The 20,059-nt window shown below is 45.2% G+C and overlaps 1 protein-coding gene and 1 non-coding gene across 2 annotated transcripts in view; both read right to left on the bottom strand.

Moving 5' to 3' along the window:
- The window catches only part of LOC113218723 (fibrous sheath CABYR-binding protein-like), a 33,726-nt gene extending 16,908 nt beyond the window's left edge, over positions 1 to 16,818 (bottom strand). The window contains exons 1-5 of the mRNA XM_026440160.1: positions 16,529 to 16,818; positions 15,430 to 15,607; positions 9,808 to 10,145; positions 5,085 to 5,225; positions 4,661 to 4,777 (exon numbers count right to left, since the gene is read on the bottom strand). Of these exons, the coding sequence (XP_026295945.1) occupies positions 4,661 to 4,777; positions 5,085 to 5,225; positions 9,808 to 10,044 (495 nt within the window). The 5' untranslated portion in view covers positions 10,045 to 10,145; positions 15,430 to 15,607; positions 16,529 to 16,818. The remainder of the gene's footprint in view (positions 1 to 4,660; positions 4,778 to 5,084; positions 5,226 to 9,807; positions 10,146 to 15,429; positions 15,608 to 16,528) is intronic.
- Positions 15,730 to 15,795, bottom strand: Mir3727 (microRNA 3727). Its single transcript, NR_039514.1, has one exon. It is a non-coding gene; the product is annotated as a microRNA 3727 (primary transcript).
- Positions 16,819 to 20,059: the final 3,241 nt, after the last annotated feature.

Genomic DNA, 20,059 nt, shown 5'->3' with positions numbered 1-20,059 from the left:
TTAGTTCTCGTGGAAAGAGAATAGTAGAGAAAGAGAGAGAGAGAAACTGTAATTCGTATACCGTTCCTAGATGTCGCGCGCATTCCCCGCATTATTTCCAATCCGGAAAGAATAGGAAACCGAATCGAAAGATGATCGTCTCTTACGACGACGTGACGGACAATCGTTCCCCCATTGCTCCTATTCTCATGAACTTCCGCTCGCGTAATCCCCCTCCCCGCGTACAAGAAGATTAAAAGTTCCGTTACAAGTGGAACGATCAACGCCGACTTTCCTTTTCAATTTTCCGAAACGAGAGAGAGAGAGAGCGCGTTGGCGGAGGTGTTTGCCCTCCTCCTTCCCCCTCCCCCTCCCCCTATCCGTGTACTTTTCGCGTTCAGGAGGGACGGGAGGGAAAAGTTGTTGGCGTATCGATTCGCGAGCGACGTCGACGTCGAGTATTGGCACACGGGACGGTCATCGAACTTGGAAAGGAAGTTCTGGCGAAACGGAGCGACGACACGCCGCGATGCTCTTCTTCGCTTCTCTCGTCCACTCTCGGAGCGGTGGCAACCTTCGTGCGGTGCTTTTTATTCGCGTTCCACCTGTCGCATTGTATTCGAGGTGGCGTTGAACGTACGAGACGCGTGGCGCGAGACAAAATGCGATTGGCACCTAGGAGAGGAGAAGAATATCCCCCCCTCCCTCTTTCCTCCCGACGAAGCGACGAAGAGCGACGACGAGGCAAAAAAGGAGACGACCGACGACGACCACTCGTGGCTTTTCACTCGAGTGGCGAATGAAAGTAGCTTTTCGAGCGCTGACACGAGCGCCAATCGCGCGCGACACGGATATTCGATTTCCACGGGTGGAGGGGGGAGGAAAGGGACACCTGCCCAATTCCCACGTCGTCCGAAACGCATCGCGAACGGGATTTCGCTTTCTCGCGCTATCTAATCTATCGCTGCTCTTTTTTCTTTCACGATCGACTTCCATCAAAACGAACGTTCCCTTTTTTTTTCTTCTTTTTTTCGTTTCATCGGACAAAGTTTCGGTTACGGATAGTTTTTTTTCGGGAGGATAGAAATTGCATTGGTGAAACGGTGCAACGCGATTGGGCGGACAAGATACGAACCTTACGTAGGATGAATTTCATCGGGGCCATTAGGAATGAAATCAAAGCCCGTAGAAACTACCGAGACGCCTTCCGCGGCGAATGGAACCGGTTTTTAACCGCCCGCCCGATCTTTCAGCCACTGTTGGCGCGCGTATGTTAGCCGCGCGTATTCTCTCGCCGCGGCCAATCGCGTCCCGCGCATGTACCGTTGCACGTGCAACTCCATCCGTGACATATTTTAAGACGAAGAAGCTCGTTGTATCTCGTCACTCGTCGCATAAATTTCTACCGACCCGACGCGTTACGACTCGCCACTCTGCTTCCAACAAATCGCCCCCTCCCTCCTTCTCCGATCCTTCCCTTCTCTATCTAAGTAATCCATTGCTCGCGCGCGCGTGAAACGAAATCTCGCTCGTGGATTTGGAAAAATCGAGGGATATCGCGAAAAAAAGGGGTTGTTTTTTCTCGCTCTGTTTGTACTTAAACTCAGATAGAGATTCTTACTTTTTTCTTTTTCCTCGAGTTAATTAATATAAAAAGGGGCTTTTACTTTTCGACAGGCGATCGAAATTAATTCGATAATTTATCAAAACGTAATAATAATAATTGTAAATTATATTATAGCTTTTTTGTATATAAAAACGAATAAATGTTACTCAAGCATATTAAATTTCACGTTTTCAATGGATCATCTTTCCTTCGATTTTCCATCGATCGCGTTATCAATTCGAAACGAGTCGATTTATTAGAATTACGTGAAAAGGCGTGTAAACGGCGCTGATCAAGAGAAAAAAATATGAAAGAGCAAAAAATCACTTCTTTTCTCTAAAAAGAAGAATTTCTGAATTCGATCGTGCATCTTCGCGTCCTCGAGAGATCGGTTTCCGATCGGTTCCGATTCCTCGATTTCTACCCGTTGTTACGTAAACTTGGTTACGTGCATCGATCATAAATAATTGATGAATCACGCGAGCCTTGAATTTTTTTAAATCGAAAAATCGAAATTGGATTAGCTTTGGATCGGGCGCGGGGGGTTAAGATTGGAAAAGCGCAGGAAGGTATGCGTACGCCGTTGCAACTGCGTGGGGAGAAACGTGGTAGTGGACAGCATGCGGGTCTTTCACTGTTCTTTCACCCAACACGGTTGTTTACGATCCGGTGAACGAATCGAAACAGCTGTTTCGATGTCGACGAGGGCCGATTGATTATGCAAATTTATATTTTATCATCGAAACACGTTACATCTTCGATAAATAAATATACGACGACACGCGTGTTGTATTATTTTTAGCGTGGGCTAAATAAATATTTATCGCGTAACAAGCTTGGAAAGAAAGAGGAGAGGGGGAACAAAACGGTTTTCTCCGCGATATCGTTGAGCTAATATTTAATCTTGGCGGAGAGCGAAAAGAACGATGTTTTTTCCACGCTCGAACTTTATCTCGAATATCGTTTGCCACCGGGTGAACTTGGGATTAAAGGGGAAAAGAGGAAACGCAAATCCGTTTCTTCTCCTTTTTTTCCCCTCTTTTCTAGCGTTATTTTATCTGGAACATCGTTTGCCCAAGTGGACGAACAACTTGGGATTAAAGTGGAAGAGGAAACGAGAATCCGATCGTTTATCGTTTGGCGATGGAATCGAGGATAAATCGACGACGACGTTTTCAACTCGTGTTCATACACGTTTCAAACCGAAGCCACTTTTCGCGACAAATAACGCGGAGTGGAGGTAAGCGTATCCGGGAAGTTTGGGCCATTGAACCGAGTTACCAACAGAGCACAATGAGCGACAGAAGCGTTGGACGACTGTCGACCGGCCCCCATTACCGATTTCTCCGACAGATATGTCTCATTTCCCGTAGGAAATCGAGTCGATGCTTCGTGCCCCTCGAATCGTTATAATTATCCTCTTCCTCCGTTGCCAGACTTCGTCCAATAAATTTTTCACGGAAAAAAAGTAAAGCTAGAGAGAGAGAGAGAGAGATAAGTTGGATCGATAAACGTACACGAATCCACTCCCATAAACTAAGCTCACAGTCGCTGCAAAAAAACATCGCACGTGCGAGCTACGAAAACGTTAACCATTACTTAAGGAACGTTCGCGTTCGACCTTCTGTGTTACGAATAAACGAAGACAGAAATGACGTGGAACTAGTTTATACGAAATACATATAGGATACAGAGCAAGGGGCAGAGCGGGGCACGAGTCGTGCTGGTGTCATAACACGGTGGTGTACAATGACATCTCGCTATTACGAGCCAACGTCGCGTTACACACCACTACTTGTAATTCCTTAATGACTCGGAATGCCGAGTCTCTTTCTCTCTCTCTCTTTCTCTTTCCGCTCGAAAGAAGTGAAAGTATCCTCGACGATATACCCAACCGTCGGTGGACGTATTACGAGGACGTAAAACTCGTTTCGTGATCATTCTCCTCTCCAAAATGAACCGATCTGGATAGATTCGTTTATCCGTTAGGGTTCGTCCGTTGATCGAAAACGTAAACAGGAACGAATGGAGGGAAGAAGAGAGGAGGTCGTTACGAACGACTCGTTCAGGGCCGTGACGGGTAAAGACGACGAGGTCGATTACGTGTTCCAGAAGGACGCCAGAAGGGGAGACACGAGACGAAGGAGCCAACAAGGAGGGGGAGGGGAATATAATTCAGCGACTTGGAAGCCGGTTTTCCATAGGCAGACTCTATCTACCCGCGAAACTGCCTCGCGAACTACGAACGACGAGCAAGAAGGATGAGTCACGGCTGTGTCGCCCGTCTCTTTCTCTCCTTCTCTCGCGGCGATCGATCGACGCGGCGAAAGACGGAGAGAGAGAGAAAACAGAAAGGAAGAAGAAGGAGTTAGCCCTCGAGAGATCGCCTACGCGACCACTGGAAAATGAAGAGAGAGATTGAAAAACCTATCCCCCTCGACTCTTCCCATCTGCGACGAAACGAAAATAGATCGAAATACTCGATTCGATCTCCCCGGTTAAATTTCGCTCCGTTTTTATCGTTTCTTTTTTCTTTTTTTTTTTTCTCTCTCTTATTCCGTTTAGCAAAGTAAATAACGTTCGATAATCGCGAAAGGAGATTTATTGGACGTCTCGAGGCCAATTAAAACACCGATCGAAGTTCCCGATCCGTGACGGTTATCGCGCCGCCTGTTCCCGATTACGCACCACCACCACCATTGCTCGAAGATCGAAGACAGTCCCCTCCCCTTCTACACACATTCTATATATATTCTATATATATATATATGTAGCTATTTCTGCGTAATATCGGTTCGATAATCGGTCGGCTGATAGATCGATCGATCGATCGATCGGCTTCGTAAGTTCATTGCTTAGGTCGGGAACGTGGCTAAACGAACCGCTTGGAAGCAACAGTTGGACGATCTCCATATTCTCGCCTTCGGATAAATTGAATCGTATTCATCGATTCCAACGATTCTTGCTCTCGAAAAAAGTTTCTTCCTCGATTCATTGAAATTATTCCACGGGGATGGAGACAAGGGGGGAGGGAGGGAAAAATAATATCCCGGTAATGCGAGATGGTTTACTCACCTCCGCGAGAGGTTCCTCCTTGGTGACGTCTCCATTCTTGGGCGCTTCTTCGCGGGCAGGCTTGTTCTTATCCTTCTTGCTGAAGCTGATCGACCTGAAGGACCACTTTTTCTTCATCTATGAACGAGGAAATACGGTATCGATAATGATCGAATGATCTCATTACGCGCGATGTTACTGGGTACGTGCCTTATTTTTCTAATTCGCGCGACACGAGTAGAGAGATCCGATATTTCTTTTTCTTTTTCTTTTTTTTTTTTCTTTTCGATCGATCCATCTCGCGCGCGCGCGTTTCTCGAACGTCTGTTTTTTTCTCTTTTTACTTCCCCTCTCTCTCTTTTGCGTTGCATAATACAGAGTCAATCGCATCGGATTCATAAAGCAGATTATTATTTATCGTTAAATATATATGTATATATCTCACCTTTTCCTTCTTCTTCGTTTCCTTATTGTCTGGAGAAGTGGCAGTGTTTGGAGTGGACGCTTCCGTCGGCGTTGTGACCTCTGCCGTTTCCGCGGGAGATTCTCCGCCCGACTCTTGCTTCGTTTCCTTTACCTCTTCTTGCTGGAGCAAAGGAAATTTGTGGATGATCGAACCGAATGTGTTTTTTCCCTCTCTCTCTCTCTTTACAATATTCTTATACAAAGAAAGAAAGAAGAGCGAAGGGGGGGATGATCGAACCGAATGTGTTTTTCCCTCTCTCTCTCTCTTTATAATATTCTGATACAAAGAAAGAAAGAAGAGCGAAGGGGGGGATGATCGAACCGAATGTGTTTTTTCCCTCTCTCTCTCTCTCTCTTTATAACATTCTGATACAAAGAAAGAAAGAAGAGCGAAGGGGGGGATGATCGAACCGAATGTGTTTTTTCCCTCTCTCTCTCTCTCTTTTTACAATATTCTGATACAAAGAAGGAAAGGAAGAACGAAGGAGAGGGGGGGTCGAAAAACCGAGCGATCGATTGGGTTATCTCGTTCGTTTCGAATATACGCACCTCTCCTTGATTTTACGCTACATAAATTTAACTATCGCGTAACGTGTACGTGATCGAATACATTTTTTCTTTTATAGGTGCAACGCGATATTCGCGCAAATTACTCTTTTTAACGGTTGGACGGAGAACAAAGCCGGAATAAAATACGAGTTGGAAGTAGATCCATAAAAATTAGCGAGCTCCGTGGAATTTCGTCATTTGTCACGGTTGTGCGAACCGCGGCCGAGCGATTGCATCACCGCGTGCCACGCGATTCGATTCTTTTTTCCCACCCATCGACGAATAATCCTTGTTCCTTCTCGCTCTCTCTCTCTCTCTCTCTCTCTCTCACTCTCGCTCACGCTCACGCTCTCGCTCTCTCTCGCTCGCTCGCTCGCTGCTAGCTATCTCGAGATGGCTAAAATGGAGGAGAAAAATCGGGGTGGATCGACGGAGGCGCGCTCTGGCGGCCGCGAGATTTATCATCTGCGTGAGTGAGACAGTTGCGGTTACGGCGCATAATACGGGACAAAACCGCGAAAATCTCCGATTACGAAGAAGGATCTCAGTGGTTCTCCGATCGGCCAATTACACGATTACGACAAATTCGACGTGTACCTTCTGTTTCGATCTTTCGATCTTCTCGGTTAAAAACGAAATAACAATGGAAGCGAAGTTAAAGTTTGATCAAATGGAGAATATAGATAAATATATATACACGTTGTTTTCAACGTTCCCGATCACGAGTCCAATCGAACGGAATACGACGAAGCGGGCATTGTTTGCCGTTGTTCGTCGAAGGCCGGGTCTCGTCTTTGCCGTGCTCCGATACCGTAAACACTAGCCGGCTTTATTATCGATGCAAATCCTCCGGAACAATTCCACTTGACCGTTTACACGTTTCATGTACTACTAATAAACGAGTTAACTCGTACGCTCGAGATTGATAATCGAAAGAAGGATATTCTTGTCATTTATCGAGATCGATATGATCGAGATCGAGGCGATTGGATGGAAGGAAAATATAGATACGAAAATCTTATTAAAATGCTCGAATAATATTTATAAATTGATAAACATGTTTGGCATTATTTAATTACTTATAAATAAATTATCACGAAGTAACTTTTTATTCGTAAGTTCGATACGTTTCGAATGCGGAAACGGAATCCTCCATGCATTTTTATATTATGTAAATATTATTTTTTATTGTTGCCGGCCGTGCAGGAGGACGCGCGCGTTCGATATATCCTCGCGGGATCGCGGCTGATAGCGTGGAGAAAGGAAAGGAAAGGGAAGATGGCCGGGGTAGGCTACGTGGCAGCAGAAACGAAGAGGCAAAATCGTTGCGTGGCCTGTCGCGGCGTTTCGTTTCGTCCGTGACGACGGACGACAAAAAAAGGAGAAATTTTTTCCAATCGAGAGAATTAGACGAGCGTTGGTATTTTTCTATGTGTAGCGCGCGAAACGAGCGAAGCGAGGATTGAATATTCAACGAAAGATGCATAGGAATCGCGTTATAAATAAAAGAATGTATCCGAATGATTTATGCGCGAGTTGATATATCGAAAGGTGTGTATGTACGTACGTACGAGGCGAGATAGACGTTGCTGCACGCGCTGGCTCCATGCAAAAATTCGCGTTTGTCGATCGAACGGTATCGGCATACGAAGAAATGGCCGGTTCGAGGACACCGCGAAGGACGGGGCTCGATGCAGGTGCAGTTTTTCTGCGACGAATTCCACGTGGCTGAATCATCCACCAGCCTAGCTAAGCGAAATCTCCCGCTTGTTTTCGGCGAAATCCCATTTAACCGCGTTACGTTATATTACGATGCATTATGACGACGACGATTCGGAAAGAAACGAGAATTTTTCACGATCGAGTATAATGGCGTGACTTCGGGGATAATTTAATAGTTGAACTTGCGAATAAAGTTATTTGGATAATGGGAAATAACTATAGTTTAAGTGGCCAAGGTATTATACGAAAAGGGGATCGATTATAATAATATACGAATAAATATTATTCGAGCATTTTAATTATTTAAAGTAACTTTATTTTAACTGTTTTTAATTTTTTAACTTTTTCAATGGATTAATTTTGCTCGCGTTCAATTTCGCGAGATTGGCGAAGATCCCTTTTTCTCTAATCGCGAAAGGAACTGGTGAAAAAGTTGTGCGCACGCGCGAGCGAGAAATACCGGATGGAGGGGGAACGGACTGTATCGTCGGTACGCATGCACGCATGCACACAGCTCGTCCAGAAAAGATCCGATGGAATTCGAATGGCACGCAGTTTTAATTAGCAGAGACAAACAGATGAGTCGCGTCTCGTATTAATTAATAAACCGAGTACGGCAGGGGAAGCGCGATGATTCACGCAGAAAGCGCTTTTCTCGAGATACTTTTGCGCTACATAAGCCGGGCGCGTTTAAAAACATCGCGTGTTCCTCGGCGATCCGCCGGCCTATCCGGCCGAATAAAACGCCGCTGCTATCGGCGTGGAATTCAGGTCAGTCGGTAACTCGGCGTTACGTACGCTTTTGCGAACTCTCTCCCCACCCGATAAAAGGAAAAAAAATTCCTCGATCGAGAAAGAGAAGAGGAGGACGAATCCTGCTGGATAACTTTGATGATATAAAGCAAAACACCGATGGAATATCGTAAACGTAAAAGAGGCAGGTGTTCGACGGCCCGGCTGCAACGTCGCACCTGTCTCCTTCTCTCTCTCTCTCTCTTTCCCCCCGACCCAAGATTTCTACGAGATCTCGCGAACAGATATCGCGAGAGAAGATTTTGCGAATGTTTTGCGCGCGCAATTGGGGACGGTTAAGTATGCGGAACGGGTACGTATTTACGTTTACGATTACAGTTACAGTTCGCCACGCGAAACGGTACTCTCTCTCTCTCTCTCTCTCTCTCTCTCTCTCTCTCTCTGTCTCCTCTACGAAAATTCAACCGACTTAGTTTCTACGAATCGATCCGACTGCGTAATATCTTAGCGGTAAACCGAAGGTTGCCTCGATCGATGTTGCGGGATCGATAACACGATTTACGGAGAATGAACGCGCGCGGTTTCTTTGGGGTTCGCGCGTGAAAGCGAGATCGAGAAATTGATATATCGAGTCCTATATATATATATATATATATATATATATATATATATATACACATCGAAAGATTTCCACGCGAAATGAACGTACGAAGGGAGAGAACACTTTCGTTCTCGCTTCGAATAAAATCGTTCCAATTTACTTGTGCCTCGAGTCGATGTGGATCTAGGCGAACCGTTACACACCTCTGGAAAGATCGCTATCCTGCTTTCGTTAAGTGGCACAATGGGCGTTCTCCTCGTGTAAAAATACACTTTTCCAGGAAATTGAATGCACGCCTTTCTCGCAACGATTTTATCGCGCAAGTAACTCGCTCGAATCTAGAAAATGCGCTCGCGATCGATAACAATGTCCCAATCGTTATTCTCGATCAAACGAATTATTAGAAAAATTAGATAATCGTTGAGAAGTAGAAAAAAAAAATAGCCAATAACCAGAATTTCTACCCCTCATCCAAATTGTTTCAAAGAGGGGGACGAAAAAAAAAATGGAAGAAAGAGGAACGATTTTCCATCTCTGTCCCAACGTGCTCGTTACCGTATCTAGCGCATGACAGCTGTCGGGGTTGCTCAATCGAGGAAATATCAAGTTTCGTCTAGCTTGGAGCATTTCGCGATATACAGTGACACGCTTATGCGATTCGACGAGAGCGACAGTTGAAACTTTCGATGGTATGAGTGGGGAAAGAGAGAGAGAGAGAGAGAGAGAGAGAGAGAGAGAGAGAGAGAGAGAGAGAGAGAGAGAGAGAGAGAGAGAGAGAGAGAGAGAAGCCATCATCGTTGCCCGTCTGTCGTTGACAGCACCTATTCCTAGTGTTTTTTTAAATCACCGATTTAATTCTCCCCGGAATCGAGTAATTGGAAATACATACGCAACGAGAAATCAGATCAGATTTAATAATCGATAGATTACGTTCCAAGGAAAAAGAAAAAAAAAATAGTACTCGTGGATCGATTCATCGATAAGTTTCGAGAAAACTCGTAATCGGAGGACGGAAAGATATGGAGAATTTGTTCGAGAAAAAGAAGAGGGAGGGCGCGCGAGAGGAAAAGAAACATACCTGCTCTTTGTCTTTCTCTTTTTCCGTGGCGTCGTCTTTATCTTTGTCCTTATCCTCGGGAACGTCCGTGTGCGGCGCTATACCATTGGTGGTAGGCTTGGTGTCGGTCTCCTCGATCCTTTCCAGCTTGCCATCGCCAGGTGCGGCAGCATCCCCGACACCGCCGTCGGCGGGCAACCCCTCCTTCTTCGGAGTCGTTGTTATATCCACGGACCTTCTGCTCTGTCTCGCTCCCATCTTTCCTCTTTTTGCCTCTCTAGCCCCTTCTGCTCGCCTGTCCCTCTTGCTCGCGCTCTCCGGATGCTGTAATCAGGTGTCGTGCGTCCAATAAAACTGACCTGCAATCAAAAGCGAGCGAAAGTGAGCGATGCGAGCTAGCCGCGCGATCCGAACGTTTCTTTCTTTATGCCTTTCTTTGTTTGCTAAGGGAAAAAAGTAAGGAGAGAACGCGTCCGTCTCTATTTCCCATCGAAGGAGAGAGAGACGATCGCGTACAGGTGCGCCCTCCGTGGCTAGCGCAGCGCCACCGCAGGAGAGATGTCTCGCGTTCGAAGATCGCGACGGTTACGGCGCAGGCGCGGAGAAGCTTTTTCGCACACGGGACGCATGGCTCGCGGAGGAAAGAAATCGCGCCGATCATAATGAATAATATATGAACTCGCCGCGCGAAAGACAAAGAAAAACAGAGATAGGGTATAACCAACGGGACACGTTTCGCGATAAAGGAATTCTCCGAGGAATAGAAATATATATACTGGAAAACGTATTGCAATTTGCTCCCTATTTTTTTACCATTCGTATTCGACTCGCGTTAGAAAGAAAAGTATCGGGTGTAAAGAAGCTCTCTTTCTCTCTCACTCTCTCGCTTCCTTCCCTCTCTAATTATCGTCGTAGAAAATAAATGGTTAAAAAGTCGGTTAACGGTTTCGAGGTCGATCCCAAGTTTCTTTCACGGCGCAAGAGGAAGCGATCCGTTGTATTCGAGCGAGAACCGCAAAAAAACTGGTACGGCGAGGCAAAGTCGAACACCAGATCAGATGTATTCGCGCACCGCCTAGATGTACCACCTAAAGAGCACGTGGCGTGGCCACGCACCGCTGCCATCGTAGCCACGATGCGTAACGCATCTGGCTCCCCTCTCGCGACTATCAAGATGAAAAATAGATATCTCTCCTCCAGAATAAACGTGTATTTCTCTTCTTTGCCCAAATTTCAAGATTTTTTCTTTTCATCGAATCGAGAACTCACTGTAGATTTAAAAATTTCGAAACGAAAGAATCGTTAAAGATAACGATATTTCGAGGTTCTTACAAAGACTAAGGTAACAACAACAACAATAACAACACGACGCGCGCTTTGTCACTGAATAATAGCATTTGTCTCTGGCCAGCCTATTCGCGGTGCATTGCACTTTCCACTACGCTTGCGCTAATGCATTGCAAGCTATCGTCTTTTACGTACCGGGTGGCGATATATTCGATACGTACGAAATCGACGAGTTTCGTTGGAGAGAAAAATTCAGGAACGATATTTGTCCTATTTTCGGTCGAAAATATGGTGTATATATATATATATATATACAATAGGGGGAAAAAATTGAACAAATATCCACGTCGAGCGTAGGGAACACGTGCACTTATGAGGATACGTTGATAAAAAATAGATTTAATATTCGAAGAGAACACGTGTTATGAACTACGTGGCAAGAGTTGTTCGTGGGAAGAGTGGAATCATCATCCCACAGGAAAAATAGCTTTCCTTTCCTCTCGTAACTCACTTCTCCTACCTACGATTTATCTTTCGCTGACGTTCCTATATTTAGTATATCGACGGCCACGAACTGCAACGAGAGAGATAAGAACGAACGAAGCGAGCGAGCGAGCGACTCGTTCGATCGAGACCGAGAAAGAAATTACTACGCTCGTATTCTCTCTCTCGTATTTCAATTCGAAGGAGAGGGACGAGGATCGTCGTTAAATCCGTTTATTATTATTTCTTCCGCGAATCAAAAGCGAAAAATTTCTTTACTTAATCCTTTCTTTCTTTTTTTTGGAATTTTTTTATATACACATACGTTGATTCGAAACACGTCTATATTTATTTATTAGACGCGTGAAAACTATAGAAGTCGTAAATCTTTACGCGCGTTCGGAATCGCTTGGCGACAAAATGAGAGAGCATGTCACATTCCATTCTTTATCGAAGAATAACGTTGCTGCTTGACTCACCGCTTTACGATTTGCCGCTATCTCGAACCTCTTGTCCCGTTCGAGAGCAAAGTTAAGCCGAGTGATACTGCTAAGTAAATATCTGATCCTATTCACGAATCCAGTTTGCTTATTTTCGGAAACGGAACTATTCCACTCTTCTCTCTTGTATTCTTTATTCGTGAAGAATCGCGTCACAACGATCGAGAAATCGTTGGACGACTTTGCCTAATTCGACTAATTATCTACTTCAAACGAACGATACGAATGAAACCGAGATTTCTTTCTACGGATCCGCTCAATGGATTAATAAGGGCATTCAGAGGTCACTGCCGTCGAAGACTGTTAAGGCTTGAACGACGATGTCACGTCAAGATCACCACGTATGACGTACACGTATGAGAAATTAAATTCCGGCGATATAATACACACACACGCGACGATTATGCGATTTTCCGGTTGAGATCCGGGCGATGAGATTACTTAAAACGACGCTCGAGATCGAACGGCTGAAAAATACCGAATTCTCGAGAAAAAGATAACACGAAATTTTCGACGTATTTGCTCGATGACTCAGGGAACGTCGTCCGTATCGCGAACGTTTAACGGTTAATCACCGATTAAACGCACTTTCACGAATCCTTCAAGATAAAATAAAAGCCGAGCTTCGATTCGGAATATATATATCGTACACCGATAATATCCGGATTGAACGAAGGACACGAATCGGGATCCGAAAGATTAGCACGTTTATTACGGAGAAACGAGTTCTATGAATGTACGATGTAAGAACACGGTCGAACGTGACACTGGATCGACGCGAATAAATACACGCGCGTCCAGCCGTGTTGCATATTCGCGTTGAATCATTAGCGGTTAAACTGTATCCCACTCGGGAAGGACGAGGAAAGAAAAGGAGAGATAGAAAGAGAGAGAGAGAAATACTTTTCCCTGGTCGCATCGCGGCACGGTACGAGAGCACCCTGTCGCCGATTCTCACGAACTAACGGGCTCGAAACAGGCCTCGTCGTATACGCGCCGCACATCACCCTATTACTTGTGTACACCGTCCATCGATCGTCCATTATTTTCGCAGGATTAACACGCGTGATACTCGTGACGCGCGGGGAATATGGCGAATAATCGAATGGCCGAAGAAAAAAAACGACATCTGCTCGGCTCTGCCCTCGGTTGTTCTCTTGAAATTGAGAATTACGAGCGTGGCTGGAGAGAATGAAGCGAGCGTCGCCCGCCGGCCCGTATATTCAGGCGCGTGTCCCGCATGCGTGAACGGATCCGGCACGGCGCACGTGCGCGCGTACGGGGACCGATGAAAACGTTGTCGTAGTAAAGGGCAAGAGAGGAAAGCTTGGGGAGGGGGTGGAGGGGGAGAGAGGGAGGCGGGGTGGGAAAGGTGGGGCAGGGCAGGATACACAGGATACGAAGGAGGCAGGGATCAAGTGGGCTTAAAAATACACCTATATCCGGAGTAATATGTGCGTCTATTTTTGGCCGAGTCGCGCGCACCGCGTGTTCGCCCTTCGCTCTGTGTAAACACAGAGCGGATTTTGCCCGCCAACTCCCTGGAACTCCCGAGTCGAAAAAACACTCGTATAAACACACGAAACGATGGAGAGGAGAGGAGGGGGGAGGCAGGCAACGTAAGAGAATCTAGAACGGGAGGAGGGGGGAGGGAGAGAGAGTTTTCGAACCATTGACCGATCTTCTCGAAGGAGAAAGACAAAGGAAAAAGACGCGAGGGAGAGAGAGAGAGAGAGTTTTTTGGCGAAAAACCGGTCGAGTCGCGAGCCGTTTCAAAAGCACGTCTGCCTAAGCAGTCGGAACGGCTCTTTTCTTCGTTCTTGTAAACGAGAGAAAGGCAGATGTGGGCAAGTTAACGACCCGTTATCGCGTGGATGGCGTGGACTCGCCACACTGCTGAAACTGGTTGGCCGTCGATTGCAACGCAACAAGGGAAAAAGTCGAAACGACGCAATCCGTGTCGGAGAGGAGCGGAAAAATCGCGAACATTATATGCCAACGCACCTGCGTTCCACGACCGAACAACACTGTCCGACACATGACGGAGAGGAGAGAAAAATCTGCGCGAAACCTGCAAGCTGTCTCTCGCACAGACAAGGTACGCGAAACTCGTGAAAAGATTCGCGTAGAAGAGGGATAAAGTTCGAAGGGAAACAACAGGTTAACGCGCATGGACGAACTGGCCTACCTAGTCGGGCCGACAACATTTTCTCGTATACCTTTCTCCATCGGCTGCCATTCCCCGACCGACAACAATCGCTTCCGTGGAAGCCTTGACTGCGTTTTAAATGCATGGCAGGTAGAGGCCTGCTATGCAAAATCGGCGGAGAGAGGGAAGAAGAGAGGGAAAGAGAAAGAGAGAGAGAGAGAGACAGACACGTCGCCTCTGTTTAAGGCACCCGGCTTCTCGTCAAGAACGTATCTCCTTTCTATATCCCTCTCCTCTCTTTTTTTGCCATGGTAACAGTAAATGCTGTATCTATCGCGAGAACGGAGCCTGCGATTTATCTCGTCCCGTCGATTTCCGCGAGGAACGATAGTTTTTCGAGAGAAAAGTAAAAATTTCTTCTCCACGGATTCCTTCCCATTGCACCTTTCAATCGCAACACTTTTCAATCACAGAGATTAAAAAGCATTTCAGCAACGTAACGGATGAAACGAGGAATACCACGAGGTCTGACCGATTGCGAGATACCGGTGGGTCGTAGCCAGAAGGAAAGGTCACTGGTTGTCTTGAAATCGTGCGTATGGTCGATCGTTCGGGGGTTAATACCGGCTAGGTGGTGGGAGAAGAAATCAAGATGGCGTAACCGGCCGCTGCTCCTAACGATTGTACGATTGCAAATATGACCGTGACTTTTCGTACAGATCACTGAACGCACGCGTATCCCGATCATCGAGATACTTCTCTTCGACGAAGAAAAACACGTCGTTGCACGTGTGGATTCACGGAGAACTCGAAACGAAACGGTTTCGGTTCGAACGGCTGGAATCGAAAGCCGGGTCCGTACGGTGTACTCGGCTATATCGATTGATGCTGCCCATTTTCAAAATGGCGCGGGGGTATACACTCGAAATCTCATTCGACGCGAACGATTTCCGCCACGCGACTTTTTGACACGAAAACGGGAAAGAAAAATGGCCGATTCGAACAACGTACGCGAACAAAGTAAACGCGTAGCCGTGTGTCTGTAAAGAAGAAAGAAAAAAAAAAACAAAAGGGGAATGGAACGAACAAGCGAATCGAAGACCGGCGCCGCGAACACACGTAAATACGAAAACGAGATAAGGAAGAAGGCGCGCGCACAACCGGCGAATAACCGAATAACGAGAAAACGATGGAATCTAGAAACGATTATCGGATACCACTTACCTCGACAGTTGAGGGCGTCGTAAATGGCACGACGAAGTTAAAATTTTCCTGTAGAGGAGTGTCTCTCGTCGCTGCTCCACACAAAATACACACTGGATATATTATTCCGAAAGAAGGTGGCGCGGTGGCGGCGGCAGCGGCAGTGACGGTAGCGGGCGTGTAGCACGATGCGTGGCGTCTAGACAGACACAAGAGTACGAGTGATGAAGCGACAACGATGGCAGAGACACGCGAGAATTATTTGCTCGGTAGAAGAAAGAAGAAACGAAACACCAAATTCGCCTACGGCCAAGCACAGGCAGCTTTTAGCGGGAGCGCGTTCGCGAACTCATCCACTTGGCTCGGTAACGCGCGACCGACTGGCGAGAGAAGCGGAGGGGAAGTGGCGTCCGTCTGTCCGTTCGACCGTCTTTCTGTCACCAACGTATTGCCCTCTCGTTCTCTCTCTCTCTCTTTCTCTCTCTCGCTCGCTCGCTCGCTCGCTCGCTCGCTCGCTCGCTCGCTCTCTCACACACACTCTCTACTTTTCTCTCACTCTCAACCGCGCGCGTTCAATCTCTTTCCTTTCTTTCTTTCTTTCTTCCTTCCTTCCTTCCTTTCTTCCTTCCTTCCTTCCTTCCGCTCTATCTCTCTCCCGTACACTCACTCCCTTACTCACTCGTTCTTGCTATTTCACTCTCTTGCACTCTCCCATTTCCATAAATCTCATCTATCCCTTTTCCTTCTCCGTCGAGTTTCCTCCCCTTATTTTTATTTTTTTCCTTTTTCATTTACGTTCTTCTTATGGATATATATATATATCACTTCTTCAACTTGCAAATCACCGGAAAATATTTACGCGTATATTATCGGCATAACAACATCCGTTTTCACATTTGGAAAAACACGATGAAAATTAGATACGATTCATCCCCGAGACACGAGAAATCGGCAAGCAAAGGGACGATAATCGCGAGGCCCCCCCGAATGTACGTACAACAGCCACCGATCGATCGCTTCGCGTTTCCTCTCTCTGCTCCGATCTCTCGGCAACGATCCGACTCGAAACGGCCGTTCCTTTGTTCCCACCGAACAGAGTTTCGGTTGCGTTCGTATATACCTCCTCTCTCTTTGTCCCGAGGAAGTCGAGCGTGGGGAGGGCCCGACCAACGCGCACAAACTGGCAAAATTCGGCGAACAAACACCTCCTCGTAACGATGCTTTTTTTCTCGTTTTTTTCTCTTTTTTTTTTTTCTTTTCTTCCCTCGACGATCGACTTGCGACTCGCGCGAACGCGAAGTCCGTTGCGCTCGCGTCCTCTATACTTTGCGGTTACGTGCCGTGTACGTTCACTCTCGAGCGCCGTTTCGTTTTACCGCACTCCGCGCTGCTCGACGGTCAGAGAAAGAATGAGCTCCGGGATAGACGGGAGGCAGGATCGTACCGGCTGAGCCCGGCACCCCGGGACTCGATTCGGATGGTGGCAGCCCTGCTTCCAGCTCGCCAACACCATTAGGGTATGGGGGTTCGACTCCAGGGCGGGGTCCTGTCACGAACAGCTCCCTACCTCGAAGCCACGCGATCCAAGTGTACTCGTTTTCAGGGTCAAGATTTTTTTTCCTTTTTCCAACCCCCCTTTGGAAAATTCGCCTATCCTCGATTCGACTCGATTCCGATTCCTCGATATTTCTTCGCGCCAACGTTCGCACATGATTCGTTCAAACGAACGAAATTTTATTAAATGGTTTGGCGCGATTAACGACCTACCGTAACACGTTTCGTGAAAAATCGATTCGCCAAAATTCAAAATTATGAATTTATACGCGCGCGACTACGTTTTGCCTTGCAACGTAATTTCCTTATTATCGCGTCTTTCTTTTCCGGTTATTCAAGTCCGTTAAAATACTGGTTGAAAGAATTAACTAGAGGCAAAAAGAGAGAGGAAGAGAGAAAGAGAGATTGCAACGCATTCTAGGTAGAAATCGTTCGGTGTTTCGACAACTTACACGGTGTGTGATCATTCGAGCGAAACAAAATACGCGTATATACCTGCCGGCTGCTACACGTCGACTGTATTACGAAGAAGCCGCCTTTCGCCTTCCATCGTGATGACTAACGCGAAAAGCGGGATTGTAGGTATTATAATGCTCGATAATATCGACACCATTGCCGGACAACACTCGCGAGAGTTAGATAAGACTAGACACCGGCCAGCCAAACGTTCAACTCTCTCTCTCTCGTTCTTCAGAGACTTCGATGCGTCGCGCCGCATTGCTTTTCCACGAGGAGTGGTAGTAGGTACACGTAAAATTCCTGCGTCCAGACTACGCCGCTATGTCGCCGCCGTCGCATCGATTTCCGAATCACGCGGCCACCCATACCGTCTGGCGAACTTGGAAATCATACGGATATTTATCGATCTCCTCGAACTACCACCGACCACGCGAACTGCCAACGTTAATCCCGGCCCGATATCGTACAATAGGAGCGTTCGATTGCAAACAATATTTTTTCCTCGTAAAATGCTGCTGCACCGTGTATAATCTTCGAATCGTTTCCCATTCGTAATCGATACTCTGCCACCAACATTCGACCATCGATCAATCGATCCAGCATCGAGTTTTATCGCTATATCGGATAATACGTTTCGATCCTTGCACCTCGTTTCCCGAAAAAAAAAAAAAAAAAGAAATTTCTCCTCATCCTCGTCGACGATCGAATCGAATATTCTCGAATATTCTCGATCCAAACGTTTCATTTGTTGATCAATAATAACAACGTATTTTTTTTTTTTTTTTTTTTTTTTTTGTTTCGAGTAATTCGATTTCAACGCGGCAGAAAACGGTAGAATCGTAGTTTCCGACCGAATGATTCCGCGCCTCGAAATTCCAACGGAGGATAATGGTGGAACGCGTGCTAAAGAACGGGAAGAGTAGTTGGCTCTAACCGTGCGGGGTTACTCACTCGAAACGACGAAACCGTAACGCTACGAATTACTCGTAACCGTGATGCCAATTCGAACGGAGAGCGTTGCTCTCCTTGTTGCCGCTACTTAATGGGTAAAAGCGATCGCGCCGCGCATTGGACGAGGTAATAATCGCGCGGAAGATGGTCGAAAGGCGGGTCGAATAACAAAACGGAACGGCGGAGAGAGAGAGAGAGAGAGAGATTCGGGCATAGAATATAATGGCTTTCCTCGAATTAATGGAAATCGATTTTAGCAGTGCACACAAGTTTCCTGGATACTGATTCCTGTTAGGGGCGCAATCTGACGGTGCGCAAAATATCAGTACATATATATATATATATATATGTATATATGTATATATATGCAAAGTGTAAATAATCATGAGGGACACATTTTGGAGAATAGATTGTAGACATCAAAACGACGAAAAAAGTTCATACACACGTATGTCCGATAAGCTTAATTAATTAACGAGTAATAAACATTTTAAGTTTGTATTGGATAGAGCGAGACGGCGAAAGAGCGAGAACGCTCAGCTGTGTGTGCGCGCCAGTATCGTATTGCAACGTCGCTTGTGTGGAGCCCCTCAATGAAGATAAATATATTGATATTTTTTTATACACAATTGATTATTTCAAATGAATTTCAATATGAGATAATGTACAATGTATATAAATATGGTGTAATTATGAAATATTTTTATATCATTTAAAAAAAAATTTTGCAAATTATGCAAATTTCGCAATATTTTAAAATCATAAACGAATCGTTGTATTTTATCGAAATCCATAGAAGCAAATAAAAACACACTTCTATAAGATTTCGAATGTGTTTTTTATATATGCACAATTGCTTTTTTAATTACTTTCGCACGTAGAAAGAAAGTTCGAAATCGTTACTCGAATCAATTTGAATTTCAGATTATTAAATTATCGAATCAACCGACAAATATTTATCTTCATCCCACTTATTAATGATATGAATCAATGTCACCACATATCCATATGCATACACATTCTTTTTTAATATATGCTTGAATGAATATTACGAATTTATTAATTTTCACACTTTTTCTGAATTGAATTGAAGAGCAAAGCAACGCTATATTAGCATATATTATAACAGGAAAGATTATTGACCTAGGTTTTCGTATTCTTATATTTAAAATGTACAAGCATATAACATTCGATATTGAATATTACTATCTCATCTTTTCTATCAAGCGTTTCAAGCCTCCTTTTCTAACGCCCAGCGTTCAATTGTTGGCAACGCTATTTCAGTAACACATTGTCGCGTCGCGGAATCGGTTCAGAATTCAACGAAACAATACATGTTTGAATATTTCTTTAAAATAAAATTTTAATCAAATAATTTTCCTATAAAATTGAATTACATAATAACAAATAATAATCGAAATAATTTTATTCAAAGAAATTAATGTGAATAAAAAAAAATGCTTATTTTTCTTTTAGTGGATATAAGATGGCGGCATTATATTGAAATTATTGAATTTATGTGAAATATGCTTCAATGAATTTCAAATTGATTCAAGTATCATTAATGACTTTCTCATTACATGTGAAGATAAGCACAAGTTTATGCATAATAAAATCAATCTTTCTAATCTGAAATCTTATGAGTGTGTTTTGATTTATTTCTATGGATAAATAAGCAGGATAAATA

This window comes from Apis mellifera, linkage group LG4 (genome assembly GCF_003254395.2).
Source record: "Apis mellifera strain DH4 linkage group LG4, Amel_HAv3.1, whole genome shotgun sequence".
Lineage (NCBI taxonomy): Eukaryota > Metazoa > Arthropoda > Insecta > Hymenoptera > Apidae > Apis > Apis mellifera.
Note: the sequence above shows the minus strand (reverse complement) of the source record. Positions and strands in the feature narration are given on the sequence as shown.